This window comes from Oncorhynchus keta, chromosome 3 (genome assembly GCF_023373465.1).
Source record: "Oncorhynchus keta strain PuntledgeMale-10-30-2019 chromosome 3, Oket_V2, whole genome shotgun sequence".
NCBI classification, from domain to species: Eukaryota; Metazoa; Chordata; class Actinopteri; order Salmoniformes; family Salmonidae; genus Oncorhynchus; species Oncorhynchus keta.
Window position 1 is genome coordinate 6,648,631 of NC_068423.1, and position 27,234 is coordinate 6,675,864.

The 27,234-nt window shown below is 39.2% G+C and overlaps 2 protein-coding genes and 1 long non-coding RNA gene across 4 annotated transcripts; 2 read left to right on the forward strand and 1 right to left on the reverse strand.

The window, feature by feature from the left end:
• Positions 1-10,655: 10,655 nt before the first annotated feature.
• On the forward strand, positions 10,656-17,372 carry cd79b (CD79b molecule, immunoglobulin-associated beta). Its single transcript, XM_035747605.2, has 5 exons — positions 10,656-10,833; positions 11,597-11,905; positions 12,330-12,448; positions 12,752-12,805; positions 14,852-17,372. The coding sequence occupies exons 1-5, from the start codon at positions 10,770-10,772 to the stop codon at positions 14,948-14,950; spliced, it is 645 nt and encodes a 214-aa protein (XP_035603498.1). The 5' UTR covers positions 10,656-10,769; the 3' UTR covers positions 14,951-17,372.
• Positions 15,897-23,827, reverse strand: ifnphi4 (interferon phi 4). Of its 2 annotated transcripts, XM_035747625.2 has the most exons (6): positions 23,724-23,827; positions 18,186-18,249; positions 17,947-18,021; positions 17,589-17,735; positions 17,087-17,164; positions 16,096-16,243 (listed from the first exon to the last, which is right to left on the reverse strand). In XM_035747625.2, the coding sequence occupies exons 1-6, from the start codon at positions 23,780-23,782 to the stop codon at positions 16,145-16,147; spliced, it is 522 nt and encodes a 173-aa protein (XP_035603518.1). In that variant the 5' UTR covers positions 23,783-23,827; the 3' UTR covers positions 16,096-16,144. The 2 variants fall into 2 exon arrangements, with proteins under 2 accessions (XP_035603508.1, XP_035603518.1); XM_035747615.2 differs by lacking the exon at positions 23,724-23,827 and having other exon boundaries at positions 15,897-16,243; positions 18,186-19,263.
• Positions 19,272-23,870, forward strand: LOC118365490 (uncharacterized). Its single transcript, XR_004821776.2, has 3 exons — positions 19,272-20,611; positions 23,550-23,643; positions 23,744-23,870. It is a non-coding gene; the product is annotated as an uncharacterized LOC118365490 (long non-coding RNA).
• Positions 23,871-27,234: the final 3,364 nt, after the last annotated feature.

Here is a 27,234-nt window from a genome sequence, read left to right on the forward strand (position 1 = left end):
CCCAATATAAGGGACATCCCGGCTAATACGGGACAGTTGGCAACCCTACTGGTGCCTGTATCTTTGTAGTGACTGGGTGTATTGATACACCACCCAAAGGGTTCATTAATAACTTCACCATGCTCAAAAGGATATTCAAAGTCTGATTTTTAATTTGTATTACCCGTCTACCAATAGGTGCAATAATTTGCGAGGCATTGGAAAAACTCCTTGTGGTTGAATCTGCGTTTGAAATTCACTGCTCGACTGAGGGACCTTAAAATGATCTGTATGTGTTGTGTACAGAGATGAGGTAGTCAATAAAAAAAATGCTTAAACACTACAGGATTATTGCACACAGAGTGGCTTGTGAAGCACATTTATTTAGGCTTGCCATAACATATGGGATGAATATTTATTTACTGAATACATTTCAGCTTTCAATTTGTTTCATCATTTATTTATCATTTATATCATTTATATATTTATCATTTATCATTTATATATATCATTTATAAAAAATAGTATAAAAATATAATACAAAAAAAAAAACATCATTCCACTTTGACATTATGGTATATTGTTTGTAGGCCAGTGACAAATCTCTATTTAATCCAATCTAAGTTCAGGGTGTAACACAACAAAATGTGGAAAAAGTCAGCAGGACAATAACCTAAAACACAAGGCCAAATATACACTGGAGTTGCTTACCAAGACAACGTTGAGTGTTCACTTAAATTGACTTGAAAATCTCTGCCAGGACTGGAAAATGGCTGTCTAGCAATGATCAACAACCACCTTGACAGAGCTTGAAGAATTTTAAAAGGAATAATGGGCAACTATTGTACAATCCATATTTGCAAAACTCTTACAGGCATACCCAGAAATACACACAGCTGTAATCACTGCCAAAGGCGAGTCTAACATGTATTTACTCAGGGGTGTGAATACATATCTAAATGAGATATTTCTGTATTTAATTTTCAATACATTTGCTAAAATTTCTAAAAACATGTTTTCACTTTATCATTATAGGTACTTTGTGTAGAAAAAAAATCAATTCAATCCATTTTGAATTCAGGCTGTAGCACAACAAAATGTGGAATAAGTCAAAGGGTATGAATCATTTCTGAAGGCACGGGATGTGGACTTAACGCAACATTAGTCTGGAAGTCTGAACACAAAACGTTGATTTTGGAGTGAACTGTCCCTTTAAGTCTTTACTCATGTTGCTATGATAGCTGCACTTACTGTTGTGCACGTCGAAATTGAATGAAACACATATCTTACCCTGGAAAATGTATAAATGAATGAAATAAGCACTTTTGAAGTGTTAAGGTTTTCTGTGCTAGAGTGTAGGAAGTTGTTGACCATGTCTCTCGTTCTAAACTACTTGGAATGGAAGTAGAGCACCTTTTAGTGTGTGTTCAACTGCTTTAAACGTCGTCCCTGAAATGAATGTAACAGCTGCCTGACCTTAACATATTTCTTAAATACTTCTTGTGAGGGGTCTCTTTTTCTTATGAAGAAACTGCAGTTGTGGCAGTAATTCCTATTACAAATACTAGAGATCTGCAGTGATGGTATCTGAGATGATGTGTCATCGCTGCAATACTTACATTGTTTGACAGCTCGCTCCTTAAATGGCAAAATCGAAATGAAATACATACTATATACCAATGTTTACATTTTCAATGTAGGGGGAGTCATATGCAAAACGTTAGTAGTAAGCTTATAATCAGTGTTGCCTGTATATACTTTTGGCTCAGTATTGGAGGTTCTTTTTTTTTTCTTGTAACTTCCCCCCTTTGTATTATCTATTTAAAGCCATTTAATTAATGTACAATTTAACCATGTTACTTGAATAAAATATTTTAAAATGGGGGAAAAGGAAACGGGCTGCTTTCATATGTTTCAAACTGTCCTGAAGTATTTGGAATGGAATGTCAGGTTTAGGGATAAGGGTTACATAATTGTAACTGTAATTGTGACTGTGTGAATAATACTGTAGGTTGCAATGCGGGCTTTCCCACAGTAATAAATGCACGCCCTCTATTGGTTGTCCTTACATAAGCAAAGATGACACGGCAATATGCAATTATTTGTTGTTTCACACCAGCTATTTTTAAGGTTACAAGATGTATTGGCCACAGGTTTTTAAAAAAGCAAGATCTTCAGAATTGAAAAGCTGTTACTGAAATGTAGTTTGTGCCAAAACAGTCCCCCCAAATGACAATGATTTCCATAATACATATTTACATTTCAATTTCTCTTCACCAATGTCGAATAAGTAAATAATTAATTAATTCAGCAACTTCCAAGTGCTTATTCAGGGGAGAGTGAGTAAAACATTTAAAGACAGCGGTTGAGATTGGAAATGGAAAACTGTGAATACCGGAAGACCAATTGTCACAGAGTGTCAGGCTAGTTTCACCTTTCTGTTGGGATTAGATGCGTATTGAATGTCTTGTACTTACATACAACGTACCATGCTGAGGTTGCTGAAATTCCAGAGAACTTTTGTCATATAGCATTTATAGCCATGTAACTAAATACTGTTGGTGAGTAGCCTTTAAGGGAAATAACACATTCAAATCAAAGTCTGTCAGATATTTTTAAACCTCTATAGTAGTCTAATGTCAAGATGAAACCACATCCCATGACATCGGTTGTGTAGATCCAGCTATATGCCTCCAATGCACTTGAATGCTATAGATAAGTGCCAAATAGAACCAGGAAATTAGACATTTACTTATATTTTCTATTCATTTGTGAATTGATGCAAACAGCTGGATCTGCTCAACCGATGTCGTTGGCTTCATGGCTTCATCTTGACATTGCTCTACATTGAAAAAATCGGACAAACTTCAATTGAAACAGTTGAATAGGTTTTGTGTACTGTTATCCCCTCATGAAACCGAAACGCAACCACTTATATTTGTAGTCGCAACAGGGAACTGAGTATCCAACATCTTTAAAGAGGCTATAATGAACTTTTGCCTCTTGATAGTGCTCTTGAGCCAAAAAGGGATTCCCTAAATTGGCTGAAATATTGCCCAGAAATAACTATATTGGACAGAAAGGGGCACACCTACCCAGGCCCATGAGCAAAATATTATATTGTTTGGTTTTATATATGTGTATATATATATATGTGTATGTATGTCTATTTGAACCATACAGGTAATACTCAAGCGGAAATATGAAGTAAACATTTAGCCACAGCAATTCTGTACAGCCTCTTTATCGACAGCTTAATACTGTACATAGGCCCCCTCTTCCTTAACAGTTACGTGGGTAAAAGGGGGAACGTTCATCTGGATATGTACTTAGGAATTGAGTGCCCAGACAAAATGTCAGGGGCGGCCAGTGACCTTCAGCCTTCATGCCAGTTGGTGCTAATGTCTCTCCCAGGCTTTGCTCAGCGTGGTCACACTGGGCAATGCCTGCCACGCTTGTATACTGTTTAACACTCTTCTGAAGCAAGGGACAGACTATAAAAGATGTTCTGTTGGAGCTGGTTTCCTGGAATCAGATTGAGCCTAGTGATGGGCTAAAAAAAAAATCTATTCCAAAGGAGGAGATCTGCTTTTTTGCACAGACCTAGGCTTAATCTGGGTCTGGGAAACTGACCTTATGTTGTTCTCTCGTTTAGTCTTCTTTCTGGAAAGGAAGATGGCTTAGTAAGGGGGTGGAAGATCATTAGATGTAGTAGGTTGTTGTTTTACTATGTGCCTATAGTGGATGGATGGATACACACACACACACACACACACACACACACACACACACACACACACACACACACACACACACACACACACACACACACACACACACACATACATACATACATACATACATACATACATACATACATACATACATACATACATACATACATACATACATACATACATACATACATACATACATACATACATACATACATACATACATACATACAAAAAGTATTCAGACCCCTTGACTTTTTGCTAGGTTACAGCCTTGTTCTAAAATGTATTTAAACATACATATATAATCAATCTACACACAATATCCCATAATGACAAACTTTTTTTTAAACAGTTTGCTAGTTTATTAAAAAGATAAATATCACATTTACATAAGTATTCAGACGCTTTACTCGGTACTTTGTTGAATCATCTTTGACAGCGATTACAGCCTCAAGTGTTCTTGGGTATGATGCTACAAGCTTAGCACAACTGTATTTGGGGAGTTTCTCCCATTCTTCTCTGCAGATCCTCTCAAGCTCTGTCAGGTTGGATGGAGAGTGTTGCTGCACAGCTATTTTCAGGTCTCTCTCGATCGGGTTCAAGTGCAGGCTCTGGCTGGGCCACTCAAGGACATTTAGAGACTCCTGCGCTGTCTTGGCTGTGTGCTTAGGGTCGTTGTCCTGTTGGAAGATGAACATTTGCCCTAGTCTAAGGTCTGGAGCAGGTTTTCATCTCTGCACTTTGCTCCGTTCATATTTGCCTCGATCCTGACTAGTCTCTCAGTCCCTGCCACTGAAAAACATCCACACAGCATGTTTCTGCCACCACCATGCTTCACCAGGTTTCCTCTAGACATGACGCTTGGTATTCAGGCCAAAGAGTTCAATCTTGGTTTCAGCCCAGAACATCTTGTTTCTCAGTATCTGAGAGTCTTTAGGTGCCTTTTGGCAAAATCCAAGCGGGCTGTCCAGTACCTTTTACTGAGAAGTGGCTTCCGTCTGGCCACTCTACCATAAAGGCCTAATTGGTGGAGTGCCGCAGAGATCGTTGTCCTTCTGGAAGGTTCTCCCATCTCCACAGAGGGATTCTGACCTCATGGCTATGTTTTTGCTCTGACTTGCACTGTCTACTGTGGGACCTTATATAGACAGATGGATGCACCTGAGCTCAATGTCTAGTCTCATAGCAAAGGGTCTGAATATTTATGTGTATATGGTATTTCTGTTTTAGTTTTAATACATTTGCAAACATTTCTAAAAACCTGTTTTCACTTTGTCATTATCATGAAATGCTTGTAATTATACTTCAGTATTCCATAGTAACATCTGACAAAAATATCTAAAGACACTGAAGCAGCAAACTTTGTGAAAATTAATATTTGTGTCATTCTCAAAACCTTTGGCCACGACTGTGTGTGTATATATATGTTAGTTTGGGGAGTTTCTCCCATCTGTCAATAGTGTTAAAGTGAAGATTACATATATGTTAAAAAAATTATTTTAAAAATCCACACAGTGCATTCGGAAAGTATTCAGACCCCTTGACTTTTTCCACATTTTGTTACATTACAGCCTTATTCTAAAATGTATTGAATAAATGGATATGGAGATATATATATATATATATATTAGTACCAGTCAAAAGTTTGGACACAACTACTTATTTAAGGGTTTTGTGATTGCCAAGAAACTGAAGATCTCGTACAATGCTGGTTACTACTCCCTTCACAGAACAGCGCAAACTGGCTCTAACCAGAATAGAAAGAGGAGTGGGAGTTCCCTGTGCACAACTGAGCAAGAGGACAAGTACATTAGAGTGTCTAGTTTGAGAAACAGACACCTCACAAGTCCTCAACTGGCAGCTTCATTAAATACTGTAGTACCTTCAAAACACCAGTCTCAACATCAACAGTGAAGAGACGACTCGGTGATCCTGGCCTTCTAGGCAGAGTTCCTCTGTCAAGTGTCTGTGTTCTTTTGCCCATCTTAATCTTTTCTTTTTATTGGCCAGTCTGAGATATGGCGTTTTCTTTTCAACTCTGCCTAGAAGGCCAGCATCCCGGAGTTGCCTCTTCACTGTTGACGTTGAGACTGGTGTTTTGCGGGAATTCCACAAAGAAACTTTTAACAAGGCACACCTGTTAATTCAAATGCATTCCAGAGGAATACCTCATGAAGCTGGCTGAGAGAATGCCAAGAGTGTGCAATGCTGTCATCAAGGCAAAGGGTGGTTACTTTGAAGAATCTCAAATATTAAATATATTTTGGTTTGTTTAGCCCTTTTTTGTTACTACATGATTCCATATGTGTTATTTCATACTTATTCTACAATGTAGAAAATAGTAAAAATAAAGAAAAACCCTTGAATGAGTAGGTGTGTCCAAACTTTTCACTGGTACTGTATATATACACAGTGCATTCAGAAAGTTTTCAGACCCCTTTTTCCACATTTTTTTACAGCCTTATCCTAAAATTGATTAACTTGTATTTTCCCTCTGTAATGTAAACTATTTGAAAAAGTGAAGGGGTCTGAATACTTTCTAAATGCACGATATCCACACTACATGGCCAAAAGTGTGTGGACACCTGCTCGTCGAACATTTCATGCGAAAATCATGGGCATTAATATGGAGTTGGTCCCCCCTTTGCTGCTACCACATCCTCCTCTCTCCTTGGAAGGATTTCGACCAGACGCTGGAACATTCCTGCGGGGACTTGCTTCCATTCAGCTAGAAGAGTATTAGTGAGGTCGGGCACTGATGTTGGGTGATTAGGCCTGGCTCGCAGTCTGCATTCAAATTCATACCAAAGGTGTTCGATGGGGTTGAGGTTAGGGCTCTTTGCAGGCCAGTCAAGTTCTTCCACACCGATCTCGACAAACCATTTCTGTATGGGCCTCACTTTGTGCATTGTCATGCTGAAACAGAAAAGTGCCTTCCCCAAACTGTTGCCACAAAGTTGGAAGCACAGAATCATCTAGAATGTAGCAATAAGATTTCCCTTCACTGGAACTAAGGGGCACAGCCCAAACCATGAAAAACATCCCCAGACAATTATTCCTCCTCCACCAAATCTTACAGTTGGTGGCACTATGCATTCGGGCAAGTAGCATTCTCCTGGCATCCGCCAAACCCAGATTTGTCCGTCAGACTGCCAGATGGCGAAGTGTGATTCATTACTCCAGAAAACGCATTTCCAATGCTCCAGAGTCCAATGGCGGCAAGTTTTACACCGCCCCAGCCGATGCTTGGCATTGCGCATGGTGATCTTAGGCTTGTGTGTGGCTGCCCAGCCATGGAAACACTTTTCATGAAGCTTCCAACGAACAGTTTTTGTGTTGATGTTGCTTCCAGAGGCTGTTTGGAACTAGGTAGTGAGTGTTGCAACCGAGGACAGATGATTTTTACTCACTACTCGATTCAGCCCTCGGCGGTCCAATTCTGTACGCTTGTGTGGCATACCACTTCCCAGCTGAGCCGTTGTTGCTCCTAAAAGTTTCCACTTCATATTAACAGCACTGACAGTTAACCGGGGAAGCTCAAGCAGGGCAGACATTTTACAAACTGACTTGTTTGAAAGGTAGCATCCTATGACCGTGCCACATTGAAAGTCACTGATCTCTTCAGTAAGGTCATTCTTCTGGTAATGTGTGTCTATGAAGATTTCATGACTGCGTGCTCGATTTTATACACCTGTTAGCAACGGGTGTGGCTGAAATAGCCAATCCACATACTTTTGTAGATAGAAAAAGTGTGCTGAAATAGAAGTGGGCCGTATTCAAACCCATGATGCAGCAGTATTTGTGTTTCGGAGGCATAGACCTAGGCCACGACACATTTACTTACTTTAAAAAAAAAATCTGCGTCTGAGACACATGGTTATGTTTCGTCACTATGTTTCTGGTGCTTTGTGCATTCTTACTGTGCATAAATCTGGTACATACCATGGAGCAAAATTCATTGATGTAGCATTTTGCAGGCATCAGCCTGGTTCTTATCTGAGCACGGACATACATTTTTTAAAGTAAAAAACAAGGAACCATGTAAGACACTTCAGCGACTGCATCACCCCCGCCCCAGAGGACTAGTGGTGCATCAAAGCACTTTTTTAAAGTGGATTTCATAAAAGCCTCAATACATATATTTCCCCCAAAAAAGCAAAAATGATCCTGAATTTCCCCTGAGAATTGTGGTAGTGACTAACACGAGCAAAGGAATCATTATGGAGATATTGTATTGTAGATACATGAGTAATGATTCACAAACAAATGATGTGCTGTGAAAATATTTAAATGCAACTTTCAAATATAAATCACGGTATGGATAATTACTCATTCATTTACAACACATTTTACAGCAATCTATCTCCAGCATCACTCAGCTTGGTCTACATCAGTGGTTCATGCATGTGCGCACAATCGGTGCACAAATGTAGCCTGTCATTACAGCCATAAACAGTGACGTATTTTCAAAACGAAAGATACAGAAATACACTGAGTTGTACACCTGCATTTTGGCCTGGAAGTAATTCATATTAGCAGCCAATATCAACTAGGGATACCATGTCACTTCTCTGGAGACCAGAGCAAGCAGGATCATACTGCCTACCTGTAGGCTCAGCCGTAAAGGCTCTGCATGGTCAATCCAACCTCTGAAGTGGCCATACAGCATTTACAGAGATGCAGACTCTGCAGACATCAGGGCTTTCATACTTATTGCGCTTAGCGTAGCAGAGTGGAGCTATTGTGAAGGAGGTTGTCAAGGAAGTACGTTTGTGTTTCTACAGGACCTTCCGCCTCCACCTACCGTCAACCAATCATGTCAATGCACAATATCTTGTGTTTACCTACAGAATAATACAAAATGCTCTGAGACCAGGTTAAAACCAGCCAAACCCGCCTAAACTAAGCACGAAAATGTGAAATATGAAAATTATTGATGAAATCGCCAGGTTGTTCTGGCAAAGATGCGCCGTAACAGATTGCTAAACTGTATTTTATGTGGATAATATTAATATACTCTGCTTTTTCCAGGCAAAACTAGACAAAATGTATTAGACATTCATCCATGTTTCTCAAACATCAAATTTCGAAGTTGCCTGGAAGAATCAAATAATAAATAAGAATCAAAAGTTTGAATCCAGCAATAGAAAGATGTTTTTGACATTTTTCTTTTCAACCAATCCCAAACGTTAACCCTTACCTTAAACACAATAAGCCCCTGCCAAGGTTGCAAGATCAAATCCAGAAATACTTGATTCAAACTTGCAACCTTTGGAATCAGAGGCATTAACTTCTAAATCTTAAGGTTAGGAATGAACTCTGAATGGTTAAGGCAGTGGTTCCCAAACTAGGGGTCACCTGATAGGGAATTATGGTTGCTGGAAAATTTCCACAATTCCCCCTGCAAAATTAAAACATATTGTCTTTCTATCTCAAAGTCATTGTAATGTGGTTAAAAACCTTAAAAATCGAAATGAAAATGATTGAAATCTAAAAGATAAAATGAAACCAGAGAGTGCCCTTAGATCGTGGCGCTTGAATCGGAATGATTCAAGAAAATGCTCCTTCCTACACGACATACATCAAGCACTCCCATCTAATTTGTGTTGTTGAGACAATGGTGCTTTCAAGACAACTGGGAACTCTGGGAAAAAAGAACTAGGTCAAATCATGTCTTCAGTGTTCTTCAGGTCGGAAAGTCGGATCTTTAGAAAGAGGCCCGAGTTGCCGACTTGGAATTCCGAGTTGGATGACTGTTCAAAACTATTTTTCCCAGTCGGTGCACGTTTTCCTTCTGAGTTTCCAGTTGTCTTGAACCACTGAAGTCGGAAGTCGGAGATTTCCGAGTTCCCAATTGTCTTGTACACGCATTAGAGACATTATGTCAGAATATTTTGCAGTTGACTGTCATAGCCCTACGTTAAAAGTACTGTATGTTATCGAAGTTGAGAGGACAATCAGAAATACTGGCAGAATGTTATGCAATTGACTGCTATAGCCCCAAATAATGACATACTCACAGTTGAGGGTCACAAGTAGCAGATTTCAAAATGGGGTCGTTACCTGGGTTAAGGTAAGGGATAGGCTTAAAACAAAAATAAAATAAAAACACTTTCTATTGCTGGATTCAAACTTGCAACCTTTGGAATCAGAGGCACAAACAAGCAAAAACAATTGTTAAAAACAACTTTCCATCGCTGGATTCAAACTTTCATCCTTTGGCCCTTTGGAATCAGAGGCAGATGTTTCACACTCTCAATCCCCCATAACCTTTTTGTGACCACTGGCTCAGGGGTTCGGGTCCTCCAGTTTGAGAACCACTGGCCTACATGTTACCAGCCCAACATGTTGCAGCAGATCATTCTAAACACACAGCACCACATTGCTTTATCATAAGGTATGTCACATGAGGTATGGAAGGGAGGGGTATCCATTTTAAAATAGGGGGCTCTGATAAGCATGTTTGAGCGGATTATGTAAAATATCACACGAGTACACTTTATTTGAATAGACCCTATGTGGACACAAGTTGCAGAGGAAAGATGTTTGTTGGAAAATGTTAACTGTTTGTCGACTAATTGTTTTCTAAAGGCAGTTTAATGAACTTGGGTCATAAGTGTTAGTGTGTGACTTCAGTTTGTGTTTGGTAGTTTGCAACTTAAAGGGATAGCTCAACCAAATGACAAATTCACATTTTGTTTCCTTACCTTGTAAGCAGTCTGTAGACAAAGACAATTCAGTGCAATTCACTTCACGAATACAATTCACTCTTTGGGGCTGTTTATGTCGCCACTGCTACCATCCGCTATCTTTGGCATTTTCAAAACTAACATGAAAGTCAAGCAAGATTGCAATTTTGAAATGTGGGTGAACTATCCCTTTAATCATATCCTGTCTCTTATTTGTTTGATTATCTTGAATGGGGCATGCGCAACCAAACAGTGGTCACACCCACTGATGCTGGTGTCTCTCTCCACGCTACAGTCAATTTGCTGTTCTGCATAGATTATTTTGGGGCTCGTACAACTTGTGCTTTTGCAATCTACAGTAGTAATGTTGACCGCCATGTGCTGGCTACTGGTTGGATGTTGTGGGCTCGCCTTTGTGAACCTCTCAGGTAAGAGATTGGTACACTGACTTGTTTTAAGAGTGATTCCTAGCATGTGTGCTGACAAAATGAGACATAAAACACTAGAGTCATCACGTTACCCCCCAGCATTACATTTACGCTGCTCTTGAAGTTATCTTTGTATCGATATTTCCAAATATTTGACATGTTGGATATTTATAAACGTTTGTTTTGCAAGTATTTTGTGTTGTTGTTGCATTGGACCACGTCTCCAGCATTGTTTCCTGCCCATCTGTGTAAAAGAGGAAGTCAAACTAACCTCACAATATATCTGTAATAAACATTTAGTTGTGATCCATGTACAATTTGTTACATCCAAGATTGTTTAATCCATTGTAATATTGGTATTAGCCATTCATTTATGATGGTTTTTTTTTTACACTTACTTCGTCGTTTTGTGTCATTGTAAAATAAGCAGAATAGTTATTAGGCTGTTACTGTAAAACAGGCATACGGTCATTTGAAATAGCTTGGGTAGGTTTATACATTATTTCATATACTGATGTCTAACACGCTTACACATTTATATATTATATAATTAATCAGATACGAAAGATTACAGGAATTATGTGAAAGTTTAGTGTTTGATTATCTATGTGATAATTGCCATTTCCTCATAACAAATATCTGACAACATTTGCTAATGAATCATGTTAATTTAACAGCAGTAGGTTTTATAAAATAGTTCAACGCTTCCATCACCTGTCTCACTGACCAAACCTTGTGTCTCTCATCCCATACGTCTCTCCAGTGGCTTTAAACAGCCCCCTACAGGTCACCCAGAAGCCTCGTTTCTATGGGGTGAAGACCAATCGCACTGTGGCCATATTCTGTGTGGTGTCGGACCGAAACCAGCCTGCCACGGTGGAATGGTACAAGGCCTCAGAATACAACACCACTGGGAAGAAGATAGAGGGGGACCGGGTCACTGTGAGGCAGAAGAGCATGTTACGAAACGCCTCGATCGAACTCAGACATGTAGAGACGGAGGACACCGGATTTTACTTTTGTCTGATTAACAACATCACCTGGGGGCCAGGGACAGAGCTTCAAGTGCTCAGTAAGTAGACTACAGTATAGCCCAATGCAATCTCGGATGGTGACATAAAATGTTAAGAATGATTGGTTGAAAACTATTTGGAATCGTTTTTGTCAATGGGATGGCATCTGTTTAAGGATATGTATTGCTTTATTAACTACTATGATTAAAAATATATATATAATCCGCATCATTGTCGTCCTCGGATTTAAAGATGGTCATAGATTGTCAAAACTCGTAATTTGCAAATTTACAAACTCGCAATTTGCAAATTTACAAACTCGTAATTATCTCTCTCTCTCTGTGTGTGTGTGTGTGTGTGTGTGTGTGTGTGTGTGTGTGTGTGTGTGTGTGTGTGTGTGTGTGTGTGTGTGTGTGTGTGTGTGTGTGTGTGTGTGTGTGTGTGTGTGTGTGTGTGTGTGTGTGTGTGTGTGTGTGTATAAAGGACCCTCTAACAGTGAAAATGCAGAAAGGAGAAGCAAGCTGAAGGATGCTTTGATATTTCTCCAGGCGTTACTCTTAACGCTGTTTGCTCTTGCCCCACTGCTACGCCACCAATCCCTGGTGAGTCGCATGACACAATAAAAACCTCAGCTAAAAAAAAAATTATGTATTTTAATGCATTATCTGGTGTGATTTCAATATGTTTGAATGTACCTGACACAACAAAACAGATTAAATCATTTATTCACATTGACTACTTACATTCTGATCTTCGAGCTTTTCAAAAGTTTCATTATTTTGACACAAAGGTGAGAGGGTACACTGTGTGATACAGTATGTGTAAAATATGGTGTAATATGTACAATTTAATACTTGGTTTTTATTATGCAGAATTGTTTTCAATTGTCTCTAATTTTCTTTCAGTTGAAAAAGGAAGATGCCATTTATGAAGAACCTGAACATGATCACATCTATGAGGTACAGTATGCTAATGATGATAACAGGGTCTTCTGTGGTTTTTGATGAAAGTGGAGCTAAAACCACCTCAATTCTCTATATGATCTCCCTACTATCTTGTATGCTGCAATAGGCTGCAGTGTAACAATTTGGTTCATATTAAAAGGACAACACGTCAGAGTTTGAGTCAATTCTGTTTGAATTCATGTCTGTTTAAGGAATGTAGGCCTATTGAAAATCAGGTTGCACCTATTTTACGATGCGAAAGTAACACTGTAAATTATTTGAGTTCCTTTGGGAACCATTAAAACGTATACCACTCAGAACCATTTGGTATCATTACCATTATTAACTACCGTATAGTACCAGAAAGTATCTACTGTTACCGCACAATTTCTCATTCTGGAGTGGCTGTGCAACCTTTGTTCAGGACACCTATTCGTGTGCACCAAACAACCTTACATTCTGCGCATGTTACTTTACGGGGAAAAAAATAGGGATTGAAATGCAGCCCATGCAAAACAACTGATATCTCGAGTTTTAACAGAAGGATTTTTATGGGGATGTTTTTATTATGCTAATTTCATTTCCGCAGGGTAGTGTTGGTTACTGTGTGGATTGTTATTAATGTACATTTTTTGGGGAGGGGTTGATACCATTTATGTTAGGGAAAATCAAGTTTGACATTTAAAAAAAACTTTAGAAGCCTTCAATACACTACAAGTTTCCTGCATCAACAGGGTGATCAAATTAAGATCCGACACCTGTAGGTTACATCAATTGGTGGGTAATTACAGTCAGCATATAACCAACAAAGATTTCCTTATGTTATGTCTTAAAATAGATTCAAAATAAGATACCTATACACGGCACATAGGCTACCGGTAGATTAATTCCAGCCCTGTTAGTTCTAAATCAAATTAAACCAGTTGAAATCGCACTCTAAATGTATTAAACTTCAGAATTGCATTGTGGGTATACGTGTACACTGTACAGACTTATCTATGGAATGTGCACCCATGAAATGGCGTAATCAACCTACTCAGTGACACCCACAGAAGACAACTCTGTAGAGTTTTGTGTTTGTTGTTGTTGTCATTCTGTAGCTCTTATTGCGGGATTTTGACAAGTCCCCTCCCCACTTAGTCCAGTATGTGTGTTGAATATTCATGAGGAGGTGACTTCATCCAGTCAATGTCCTGCTATAAGAGCTATGACGCTAATATTTGTGTAAACTCTACAAAGTTGTCTTCTGTGGGTGTCACTGAGTAGGTTGATACGGCATTTCATGGGTGCACAATTCATAGGTTAGGCTGTACAGAGTATCATGAATGTTCAATATGCGCAATAGACTAAGTGGAGGTGATTTTCCACAGTCAAAGTCCCACATTAGGAGCTGTGACACTAATATTTTTGTTAACATTAGCAACAATAGTGGAATCAGCCTAACTTTAGACAAGATCGGCTATCAGTGACAAACAGGAAATTGTGTTTTTCCTCACAGCTGCATGCTTCTTTCTCTCTCTCTCTCTCTCTTTCTCGCTCTCTCTGCTTCGGTGACTCTTCAACCACAGCTTGTTTGTTACCATTGTCATAATGTGGATAACAAAATGTTTTCATTTTAGCATTTGCTAAGGTGGTGTTGTTTCTTTTTTGTGTGTGTTTGTGCATGTTGAGTGTCATCATTCCAGCGTACACTTCTTATTTTGCCCCCCCATTTTTTTTATATTCATGCTGGGGCTTCATCTTCCTTAAGCACTGCTTCTAATTCAAATAGTACGGAAATATTTAGGTACTACTTCTGCTTTAACTTGCTTTACACAATCAACTTGTTGATGTACCAGTAAAGACATACCAACAGCATAACCATCAAATTGTCATTAACAAATGGAATTCATGTAAAAGCAGCACATTGTACATAAACTGTAGCCTACTTTTGTATTTATTTGTACGAGTGTATTCATTGCATGTGCACAAAATTACATTTCATCACAATACGTTTAGTTGTAATGTAGTAAATAGTACACCCCCACCCCCACGCCCTTTTTCTGTATTTGACACATGCAGGGCTTGGAGATCGAGCATTGTGGTGATCTGTATGAGGACATCTCAGTGTATGCTCAGCCTGGGCCAGCAGAGGCTGCTGCAGCTTGGAAGCAGGAGTGAGCTGCATCGGCGCGGAGATGGCGACTGAGCTCTCCTGTCATCCAATGCATCTCAATGCCTATCCGGCCCGTATTCGTTAAGCGTTCAGAGTAGGACTTCTGATCTATGATCAGTTTTTGCCTCAGATGAAAATGAATAGACAAGGGGGATCTGATCAAAGATCTGCAACCCTACTCTGAGATGCAATATGAATACGGCCCTGGACTCAAAGGCCAATGTCTCATCCATGGTGTTACAGGATGTATCTTATGTTTAGTGATTTGTTCAGATGACCACTATTTCTTCATGTTATAGATCCATCCATATGGGTAATGTCATTTTAGAATACATGCGCGCGTGTTCTTTTCGATACCTCCTATAGAAGATGCACGTAGAGGAACAGATTGTTGATTCCTGTTTTTCTAATCGCATGTTTTTCTCTCATCTCAAATGTGTTCATGTATTCTTTTCAGTTGTGCTCGATTTGGTGTCTCTATAAAAGGAGTTTTGAGTCGGTGCTACTATTTTGATTGTTATATAATAGGGTGAATGCGACAAAAGTTAGTTATTGCAATGCTTGTTTAACGAGGCTTGTCCATAGAAAGGCTTTCTCTTTTCAGCTTCTCCTGTTTCAGTTGTAAATACTCGACCTGATCACGCCCCTTCAAATTGTATCAATGTGGGTGTTTTGTTAAGTGGACATGTGGCCTGGATAAATATGTAGGCCGTCCCATTGCTGATTGCTAATAATGTTAAACTCTTGCCTGTACTATGATATGGCAGCATTGTAAAGTGGACTTTGCCTTAAATGTCTAAAGACAAAAAAAAAACAATTAGTCTCGAGAGAAAGTTGTTTTTGTCTAGAGCTGTCATTTTTTTCAAAAACATCACAATGCCTAAGCTCGATTGTTGTTATGAAAACTATTACTATACCATATACTGTTAAACAGTGATTGCCAAATCCATATGTAGTCAAAAATGCATTTAATGAAGTAGCAGGTAAAAGCATACATCTACAGTAATTTTGTGTATAAAAATGTATCCAGCAATCATCAACAGAATAAATAATAGTTAATAAATAAATAGATTTAAAACCAGATAAAAAAAACAACACATTTCCATGTGGAATTAATAAACATATCATAGAACATACAAAGAAACAGGCGAAATACATGACGTCACTCATACGTGACGATAATTATTGCGTTGCTGAGTTTAGATGCTGTTTTCTGTAGCTGAACCCAGAAGAACCAGCCTCCTCAGATGTGTCCTAACCTCTTTCCTGACCAGCTCCCATGCATGAGCACTGTATGCCTGCAGATTGGTGACAAAGCCACAAACATATTAGCAGTTGAAAATCAGAATACCCTCATCATACAGAAGGGAACATTGCCTTTAAATTTCTATCGCACTGTAGCGCAGCTCTTTAGCATTAAGGATTCAATTGAGCCCTAAATTAAACAAGTACATGTTACTGCAGTGTAGATAGGTACACATTGTTAAATCTGTTTACACCATGAACAGTTTCAAGTATTTGTCAAATAAACAACAATTATTGGATGAGGGAAGGTTTAGCCAAATTGAATCATGTATTTATTTTTGTATTTACAAATACAATGTACTTACACTGTACTTTCCAGTGTAACTACCATTTTCAATGTATGTACAGTATATTGTTATGGACACATGCATTACCAGTCAAAAGTTTAGACACCCCTACTCATTCAAAGGTTTTTCTTTCTTTTTTTACATTGTATAATAGTGAAGACATTAAAACCATGAAATAACACATATGGAATCATGTAGTAACCAAAAAAAGTGTTTTCAAAATATATCAAAATATATTTTATATTTGAGATTCTTCAAAATAGCCAACCTTTGCCTTGATGACAGCTTTGCACTCTTGGCATATATTTACATTTGTTTAACACTTTTTTGGTTACTACATGATTCCATATGTGTTATTCCATAGTTTTGATGTCTTCACTATTATTCTAAAAAACAAAATAAAACCCTTGAATGAGTAGGTGTGTCCAAAAGTTTTACTGGTACTGTATGTAGAAGATTATTGTAAAACGGGATCCAATGGCTCAATGTGACCATGATGATTCATCTCATTATGGCCACATATGAAATATTATTTCAATAAAAACTCACCATTCTTTTAAGGACGTGGTTGTTCAGCCTCTTGAAGTACATTTGCAGATTCTTGCTATTTTTTTTCTGGGCCCTAACCTGGATTGATGATAAAAGCATGACTGAATGTTTGTATCTTCTATAAGTTATTTTCAATGCATTGTGTTTCCCTACAAATACATTACCAATTTAAACAAAAGGCCCATTAAAGTATAACACAAGTGTGAGTAGTTTAAATTATTTGAGGAGAAAGAATTGCACTATAGTTACAGTATGTTTGTGGAATAAAAGTAACGTTCTCAATATAGATATTGCATTCCTCCAAATCTCTGAGACTCAAGTCCATTCATTCAAATGAACATGTGCTCATATTAAAATGTCTAGCATGCATGGTCCTAGATCTGTTTTGACAACTTGATCTGTTGTCAATGTCCAACTGAGTTGGTAAGAGAGCACAAACATATCTTGGACCAGGCTAGAGAAGTCCTATTCCAGCTGTAGAATATGAAGACGTTATACTTACACATGACTGAAGGCCATCCGACTGACTGGTGAGAACATTGAGGAAGATCTCCACTTTCTTCTCGTCCCAGACAGAGTGTAGTTCTCCATCAAACAGCTCAGCGATCTTGTCAAGGGTTTGGAGGATGAACCAAATTGTGTCATCAGTCTGTAAAATGAAAGACATGAGGAAATTACTTTAACCTGATCCGTACTAAATTAATTCATATTTGCCAATCAAAATAGTTAATGATGGACATACAATAATGTCGGGGTGTTCATTTTTCTGGAATGTCAGTACAATGCTAATGCATACATCCTCTGTGCACCAGTACATCCCATGCTAAAGGTTGACTATCTCACAAGACTGCCTAACTTACTGGTAAATGTTCAGCTTGCTCGTACAGGTCCTCTGGGAAAGGTATGTCCACACTGTCTGTAGTAAACTCCCCACCCTATGTTTAAGAGAGAAAAAAAAACATGATAAATACAAATTCAATGTATACATTCAATAATTAATGTACAATATTCAAAATCATAGAATTCAGCTTCAATTTCTGTTGGCACGATACAATTACAGCAATGGTTTAGAATAACAAAAATATAAGTATCTACTCACCATAATATTGAGTAAGTTCATTAAGGTCTCACTGTGTTGTAGGAATTTGTGATCGTCCATCCATCTGCAGCCCACCGAGAAACCATTGCACAGGGTTAGCAACAAACAAATAAGCAAAGACTTCGTAGGCCTATGCATGTTGGTAATGAAAACGAGACGTAGAGCAAAAAAAGTATATATTTGTAATACAAAACAGGCTTAGCTATGTCAAATGTCACGGTCTTGTTGCTAATGTTTAGGTATACCATCTTAACTGTAGGAATGCGACCTTTATAGTTTCTCAAAACGAATAGGGTGAAGCCAATACCTGTTTCACTTTCCGTACCTGCGACGGGTGGAAAACAATTAAGATCACATATTTACCACGACATTTATATTCGTTTATGTTTTACAGGTGTTTGGAAAGTCAATGTATTGTTTTTAGCAATATTCACACACATCGAATAGGCTACTGTAAATGTCATACCAAGCCAGCGTTGAATAGGACGCATCTAAACATGTTTGAGACACTTCTTCCGATTTGCATGGCTTGAGCTGAGGCTATAAATTGCAATTGTTTGTCATTTTCTGTAGGCTTCGTTTCCATGTATTTGTTCGAGTCATTTTCTTTAAATAATAATGTAGGCTATTCAATATGATTTTAACTAGCCTATTTGTTTTATTTCATTTAGTAGCAATCGAAATTGGGCTACTTTAATGTTTGCCATTGAACAAAAATATCTTATTTATATTAAGCCCATAATGTTATCAATTTAAAAAAAAACGTAGGCCTATTTTTCTTTTTGACTTAATAGAACCAGCTACACCAGTCAGACTGTTCTCTCTACTACCGCATGGCAAGCAGTACCGGAGTGCCAAGTCTAGGATAAAAAGGCTTCTCAAATGGTTTTTACCCCCAAGCCATAAGAGTCCTGAACAGGTACTCAAACAGGTAATCAAATGGCTACCCGGACTATTTGCATTGTATGTTTATTTTTCACTGTCTTTTTACTGTTGTTTTATTTCTTTACTTACCTATTGTTCACCTAATACCTTTTTACCTGTTGAATTCGGCGCACATGACAAATACACGTTTATTTGAGCCTCAGGCTGTGTGACATCATGGATATCATTTGAAGTAGATCGAAAATGCATGACAACATCACTGATGATGAAATGTTATTGTAGACTTACTGTAGGCTACACGTGGACTTTGCATCGAAAATATGTTTGCTGACGTTGTAATAACATGATAAGAGAGAGCCTTGATTATGAAATACTGTGTAGCCTGCTGACTTTCGACACAGTGATGAGTGAGAGTAGCCTAAATCGAAACGAAACCCCAGTGCTTCACCGCGGGATTAAGAAGAAATACGTCATATTGTTTCATTGTTGTCTGAATATTATATCAAGGTGACAGACTACTACCCTATTATTGAACTGGAAATGCCTTTGGTTAATAAAAGAGGGCTGGAATGTGTTTCTTTGGAATCATTTATAAGGCCCACTGAAATGTCCCAGAACCCTTTCAGGTCATACAAAACCATTTTTGGTTACAAATTTAGTTTTATTTGGAAAGACAGTTTCTAGCTAACTGCAATTTCTCTCCACTGATTCAAAGACAGGGTATCTGCAACTTTGCCCTTTACAACTTTAGAACTTTGACCTTCTCTTCCTCCTGATTTCTGCCAGCTCACTTTGGACTCAAACACAGTATTCAAAAACCTCTCAGTGAGGGCTGAACAAAGTGACTGCTGAACAGCAAGAACAGCTAATCAACCAGAGAGATTTGTTTTGGCCCGGCGGGTGCTGTGTGAGAGACTCTGTCTGGACATTACTGGGAGGTTGAGTGGAGTGGGAAAGGTGTTCTTCCATCAGTCTCAAGACATCAGCAGGTCAAGTAAAGACTCTGGATTGGGAAACAATGACAAGTCCTCGAGTTTAGAGTGCAGTAAGCAGAGTTACTGGTTCAGACACAGCAATATAAAGACTGCAGTGTCTGGCCATTAGTCCTCCAGAATAGGGGTGTATCTGGACCACAATGCAGGAACTCTGTCCTACATTTACATTTTCATTTGAGTCATTTAGCAGATGCTCTTATCCAGAGCGACTTACAGTTAGTGCATTCATCAGTCCAATCAAAGCTACGGTAGACATAACATGATTTGACATCATTTTACCTGTGGCCAATGACCTTGTGCCTTCTTGGATGGGGACTTCTAATGTAAATCTATGTCAACACCCAAGGGGGCTTAAACTGCCTAACTCTCCCTGAAGATTCTGTGGTGACGTAGTGTCCCCATGAGTGACGGAACACTGAGCCAATCACGGCGCAACTAAAGAAGATTACCAACACCTACACTCTGTGTATTCCGCAGCTGCCCCTCCACCACAGAAAGCACTGAGTTAGACAAACATTTTGGAGCTGCCTTAATCGAGAAATGTTTGTATGTGGCTTTATTAACTCACTAAACATATTTTACATTGTTGGCAAATTGATATGTGACATGGACTAATGCCAAAAACAGGCAATTAAAAAATATATATAAATATAGTACCAGTCAAAAGTTTGGACACACCTACTCATTCAAGGGTTTGTCTTTATTTTTTACTATTTTCTACAGAATTTTAGTGAAGACATCAAAACGATGAAATAACACATTTGGAATCATGTAGTAACCAAAAAATGTGTTAAACAAATTGAAATATATTTTATATTCTTCAAAGTAGCCACCCTTTGCCTTGACAGCTTTGCATACTCAAGCATTCTGTCAACCAGCTTCATGAGGTAGTCACCTGGAATGCATTTCAATTAACAGGTGTGCCTGTTGTGGAATTTCTTTCCTTCAAAATGTATTTGAGAGATGAGTTTGGATTGGTCTGCCATATAGCACGCTTCTGTCTATTTGAGCTGGTCAGTATGTGTAGGTAATCCTGTCTAACGCAGCTTTTTTGTGCATTGCGTAGTAAAACTTAACAAAAAAGACTCCACTATGCAAGTATCCATTTCAATAGAACGTCACTGCAACAGCTGTTTCAGAGCAGTCTCGTCTGAGTGTGCCAGAGCGCAGAATAACTGATGAATTTATGAACACCGGTTGAATATGGCTGTTGTCAGTAAACGTCAGCAAAAAAAGCATAATTAAATTGTTATAGGAGCACAGTTGACACTACCAACACTCTGGATAACATATAAACAGCCTAAACAGCTCTGCTAGGGTGAGTAAAATAGTCAGAGTTTGGGTGGTGGCTAAAGTTTAAGATGATCCTTATGACATTGCACACGGTCAGTGTGAACCAGAGTGACTTGACACAACAACGGGCCAAGCAATCTGTTCAAACTAAACGGAAACGCAGGACGTCTTATTTAACCTCTTGCTCCTACCTGGCACGCAGGCGTCCCATCTAGAGCTCTGGAAATGCAAATGCGCTACGCTAAATGCTAATAGTATTAGTTAAAACTCAAACGTTCATTAAAATACACATGCAGGGTATTGAATTAAAGCTACACTCGTTGTGAATACAGGCAACGAGTCAGATTTTTAAAATGTTTTTCGGACGAAAGCATGAGAAGCTACTATCTGATAGCATGTAACACCCCAAAAGACCCGCAGGGGACGTAAACAAAATAATTAGCATAGTCATCGCTACACAAACCGCACAAATAAAATATAAAACATTCATTACCTTTGACCATCTTCTTTGTTGGCACTCCTAGATGTCCCATAATCACTATTGGGTATTTTTTTCCGATTAAATCGGTCCATATATAGCCTAGATATCGATCTATGAAAAAAATAGCGTTTCATAACGTAACGTCATTTTTTTAAATTAAAAAAGTTGACGATAAACTTTCACAAAACACTTCGAAATACTTTTGTAATGCAACTTTAGGTATTAGTACACGTTAATAAGCGATAAAATTCATCAGGAGGCGATGTCAATTCTATAGGTGTCTGTCTCGAAAAAATGTCTTGGAGAGCTCGACCAAAACATCCGGTCGGAGACCGGAGGGAATCGATTCCCTTGATTCGGTTAGACCAAGAATCAAAGCTGAATCAAATGACAAGACTCTAGACAACGTGTGGAAGCTGTAGGCCTCATTTAATTCGGTTCACTTTGAACAATTCCTTGAAGTCGCGCATGGATATTTATTTCCATTTTCAGTGATCAGATTTTCCTGCACTTTTCGATGAAACGCACGTTCTGTTATAGTCACAGCCGTGATTTAACCAGTTTTATAAACGTCTGAGTGTTTTCTATCCACACATACTAATCATATGCATATACTATATTCCTGGCCTGAGTAGCAGGGCGCTGAAATGTTGCACGATTTTTAACAGAATGTTTGAAAAAGTAGAGGGTCGACTTAACAGGTTAATGAAAGGGGCTGCAGTCTGCCATGAAGCATTCATCCATGTATATGGATAAGAATCTAGCTAGTTTCAGATATTATATGTTTCTAATTTTGTCAGAAAGTTGTTTTCATTGCAAGCTTACTGTCAGCTAGCGAGCTGACAGATGGCTGGCTCGCTAGCTAACATTACATATATGATCTGTGTGTAGTAATGTTCTCAGAATGCGATTTCGCATTGTGAGTTATAGCCTAATGTTAGATAGCTAGTTATCTAACATTGAACCTTTTTGGTTAACTTCAGATAGCTATGACAATCGGTTTGTATTGCTAGTACTCTATGGATTAGGATTATGGTTAATTGTTTAGCTAGCATGTCTAAACAAAAGACTAAACTTTGCCAGATGATTACATGACCCATCAAGTTAGCCAGGTGTGTCTGATGGTATTGTATAATAATGGCAAAATATTTTTTATCTGGAATTTGTCCTTCAGCGTCAGTAGAACACGCCTGACTCTCCTGTAACAGTTATACAAGGAGAATGGTCTAATGCCGCCCATCAAAAAGAGAGCTGTCCCAAGTAAGCACAGGTTACACCTGAAGCATGAATACTTGCAGTGAGTGGTGAACTTCAACAACTACGCAGAGTATAATGCAATAGTATACCAGGATGCCACCCAGGACACAAACACTTTGGTGGAAAGCTGCTGCCATGCCATGTGACAAAAGCAGCAGTGTGGTGTCTCTACAAGGAATCGATGACAGCACTTGGTATTTAATAATAATAATATATGCCATTTAGCAGACGCTTTTATCCAAAGCGACTTACAGTCATGTGTGCATACATTCTACGTATGGGTGGTCCCGGGGATCGAACCCACTACCCTGGCGTTACAAGCGCCATGCTCTACCAACTGAGCTACAGAAGGACCATATTTGAACCATAAACAACACGTTTTGATTATTTAATTGACCTCAAACATGATTGGCACTACTTTTATTGAGCACACATTATTTCTGTATTTTCCAGAGGTACGTGTAATCGGGCTGTGTGTTATCGTTTTAACTTCCAGTTTCCAAGATTATGTTTCTGTATGCAGTGCTGCTACTCTGCACATTTGTAGGTAAGTGAAACTTTCCTGATAATGATGCATTAAAAATATCACGATTTGCGTTACATTTTCGTTTCATTAACTTATCTTACTGTTCTTTTGTTGTTTGCAGGTACACTATCCTTCTGACCCCAATGCAGCCAGGTCCCATCTACTTTTTAACTCCTCGCAAGTGTGGCTTGTTTGGTGTCTGCTGTAAAGGAATATCACAACAAGTCAACTACTTCATTGATGAAGGCATGTCATCCAGCAAAGGCAGGAGCACAGTCACCAGCTACATGCATCATTTCTTCAACTACGGAGTTTGGGAAACACGTGTGGACCTGAATTGTGATAACTGCAGTGGCCAAAAGAAGAACAAGTTTGTTCTCTGGTATTGTGCCTGGCGGACTATGCACAAGCTCCACCAGAGTCTGGACCTTCACATTTTGATCACAGGCCACACCAAGTTTGCCCCCGACTGGTGCTTCGGCCTCATCAAGCAGCACTTCAGAAAGACTAGAGTAAACACCTTGTCTGAGATTGCTGGTGTTGTGAAGGACAACAAGGGTCAACATCCCACAGCTGGTTGGACTGGAGGATGGTACTGTGCTGGTGGAAAGCTATGGCTGGCAACAACACCTGACTTACTTCAGGCTGCTGCCACAGTTCAGGCAGTTCCAGCACTTCATTGTGTGAGATTATTATTCTTCTCATCTAAACTTGGGAGGTGAATTGATGTTGTGCAAGGTTATAATGTCTTGTCAATTTTTGGGGTTATTTCCTGTTTTACAGCGTCGATCCTCTGGAGCCTGGTGTTGTTGTCGCAAAGGAGCGTTTGGACTCAGTCGGGACCAGGTTTCAGCTGCTGCGTAACGCTGACATCCTTCCTCCCATAGATGGTCTGCCTGTACAAGCACCACCTGGACTGGACACAGCTAGACAAACGTATGTTTTTGAGAAGATCAGGGAGTTTTGCGACGAAGGGGCTATGGACATCACATGCCCTGCACCAAAGAGGGGATGTTTTCTTCGGAGGGACTGGGAAACCGGTCAAAATTGAAGAAATTATGGATAGTGCTATATACAGGGAAATCCTTGAGAGAAACCCGTTTCAGTCTTCCAGAGATTTGCGACTGGGATGGACGTTCACCTTCCAGCAGGACAATGACCCTAAGCATACTGCTGAAAGCAACAGTTGAGTGGTTTAAGGGGAAACATTTAAATGTCTTGGATTGGCCTAGTCAAAGTCCAGATGTCAATCCAATTGAGAATCTGTGGTATGACCTAAAGAGTTTTGTACACCAGAGGAACCAAACTTGAAGGAGCTGGTGCAGTTTTGCCTTGAAGAATGGGCAAAAATCCCAGTAGCTAGATGTGCCAAGCTTATAGAGACATACCCCAAGAGACTTGCAGCTATAATTGCTGAGAAAGTTATTATTATTATAACCCCCCAAATTATTGATTTGGGGGGGGGTTGAATAGTTATGCCGTCTCAAGTTTTCAATTTGTGTGTCTTATTTCTAATTTGTTTCAACCAAAAAAATATTTTGCATCTTGAAAGTGATATGCATGTTATGTAAATCAAATGAAACAAACCCCCCAAAAATCTATTTTCATTCCAGGTTGTGAGCCAACAAAATAGGAAAAATGCCGAAGGGGTGAATACTTTCGCAAGCCACTGTATTTCATGATAAACTGTAGACCACACTACCTACTGTCGTGGTAATTTCCTGTATTACTAAATGAGGAGAATTTACAAACCACACACCAGTCAGAGTTATACTTAAACTTCATCTTTAATTATATGAGCTTCACCATAGCCCTTTGACTCTCAGATGAATTCAGTGTCTATAAATTAATTCTGAGTGCGCCTATAAGAGAATAACAAGATCTTTTATAGCCAAGATACACCCCTCTCAACTTACATGACGAACCACAGATCTTAGGAACAGTTCCCAAAGAAATACATTTACTTGAGAGAGGAGTATCCCATAGCCAGATAGCATTAGCTATAAATTATCGTTCAGTTTGGTCTCTAAGACGAAGTTCTAATCTCGTTTTGGTACTTCATAGTACCAAAACATTACCTCATCCAATGGCATATATCAATTGTCAACTCTAGATACTCCCATCTCAAGTACAATCCACTCCTGGACAAGCTCACTGAGGGGAGTGAGCCTCTAGGTCATGTACTATGAAAGATAAGTGCAACATCAGATGGGTAATACAATGGTTCCAGACAACTCCCCCCAATGGGAAAAGGAGGGGGTGACTGGCGTACAGACATTGTGGAGCCCTTCACATGGTTTACCAGATACATTCACATATGAAGACAATGTTCCAACCTGACCTCACCCCTCTCTGAGCCCTAAGGGACTTTTCCCGAGCTGAGAAGGGAAAAGTGCAACTGCCAACAATATAGTCCATAAGGAGACATTCTAATGACAAGTATCTCACATAAGCATATTACATAAATAAATAAAACATCTTATTTATCTATGTTACCTAACTAATTCTGATTCATCCGCAACACTACCTTGAGAATTTTCATCTGTATTCTTCGTAGCGGTTTACATACCACCACAGTCAGAGGCTGGAACTATTGACAGCATGGAATGAGCTGTATTTCATCATAAGCAAACAAGAAAACACTCACCCAGAAGCAGCGCTCCGAGTAGCCGGGAACTTTAATGCAGGGAAACTTAAATTGGTTTTACCAAATTTCTAACGGCATATTAAATGTGTAACTAGAGGGGGGGGAAAAAACTCTGAACCACCTTTACTCAACACACAGACACAAACAAAGCTCTCCCTCACCCTCCATTTGGCAAATCTGACCATAGTTCTATCCTCTTGATTCCTCCTTACATTAAAGCAGGAAGCACCAGTGACTAGATCAATAAAAAAGTGGTCAGATGAAGCAGATGCTAAACTACAGGACTGTTTTGCTAGCAGAGACTGGAATATGTTCCAGGATTCCTCCAATGGCATTGAGGAGTACACCACATCTGTCATTGGCTTCATCAATAAGTGCATTGATGACGTCATCCCTACAGTGACCGTGCATATATACCCCAACCAGAAGCCATGGATTACAGGCAACATCCGCACTGAGCTAAAGGCTAGAGCTGCCGCTTTCAAGGAGTGGGACTCTAACCCGGAAGCTTATAAGAAACCACGCTATGCCCTCAGAAGAACCATCAAACAGGCAAAGCGTCAATACAGGACTAAAATAGAGTCTTACTACACCTGCTCTGACGCTTGTCGGATGTGGCAGGGCTTGCAAACCATTACAGACTACAAAGGGATGTACAGCCGAGAGCTGCCCAGTGACGAGCCTACCAGACGAGCTAAACTACTTCTATGCTCGCTTCGAGGCAAATAACACTGAAACATGCATGAGAGCACCAGCTATACCGGAAGAATGTGTGATCGCGCTCTCCGCAGCCGATGTGAGTAAGACCTTTAGACAGGTCAACATTCACAAGGCTGCAGGGTCAGATGGATTACCAGGATGTGTACTGCGAGCATGCGCTGACCAACTAGTAAGTGTCTTCACTGACATTTTCAATCTCTCCTTGTCCGAGTCTGTAATACCAACATGTTTTATGCAGACCACTA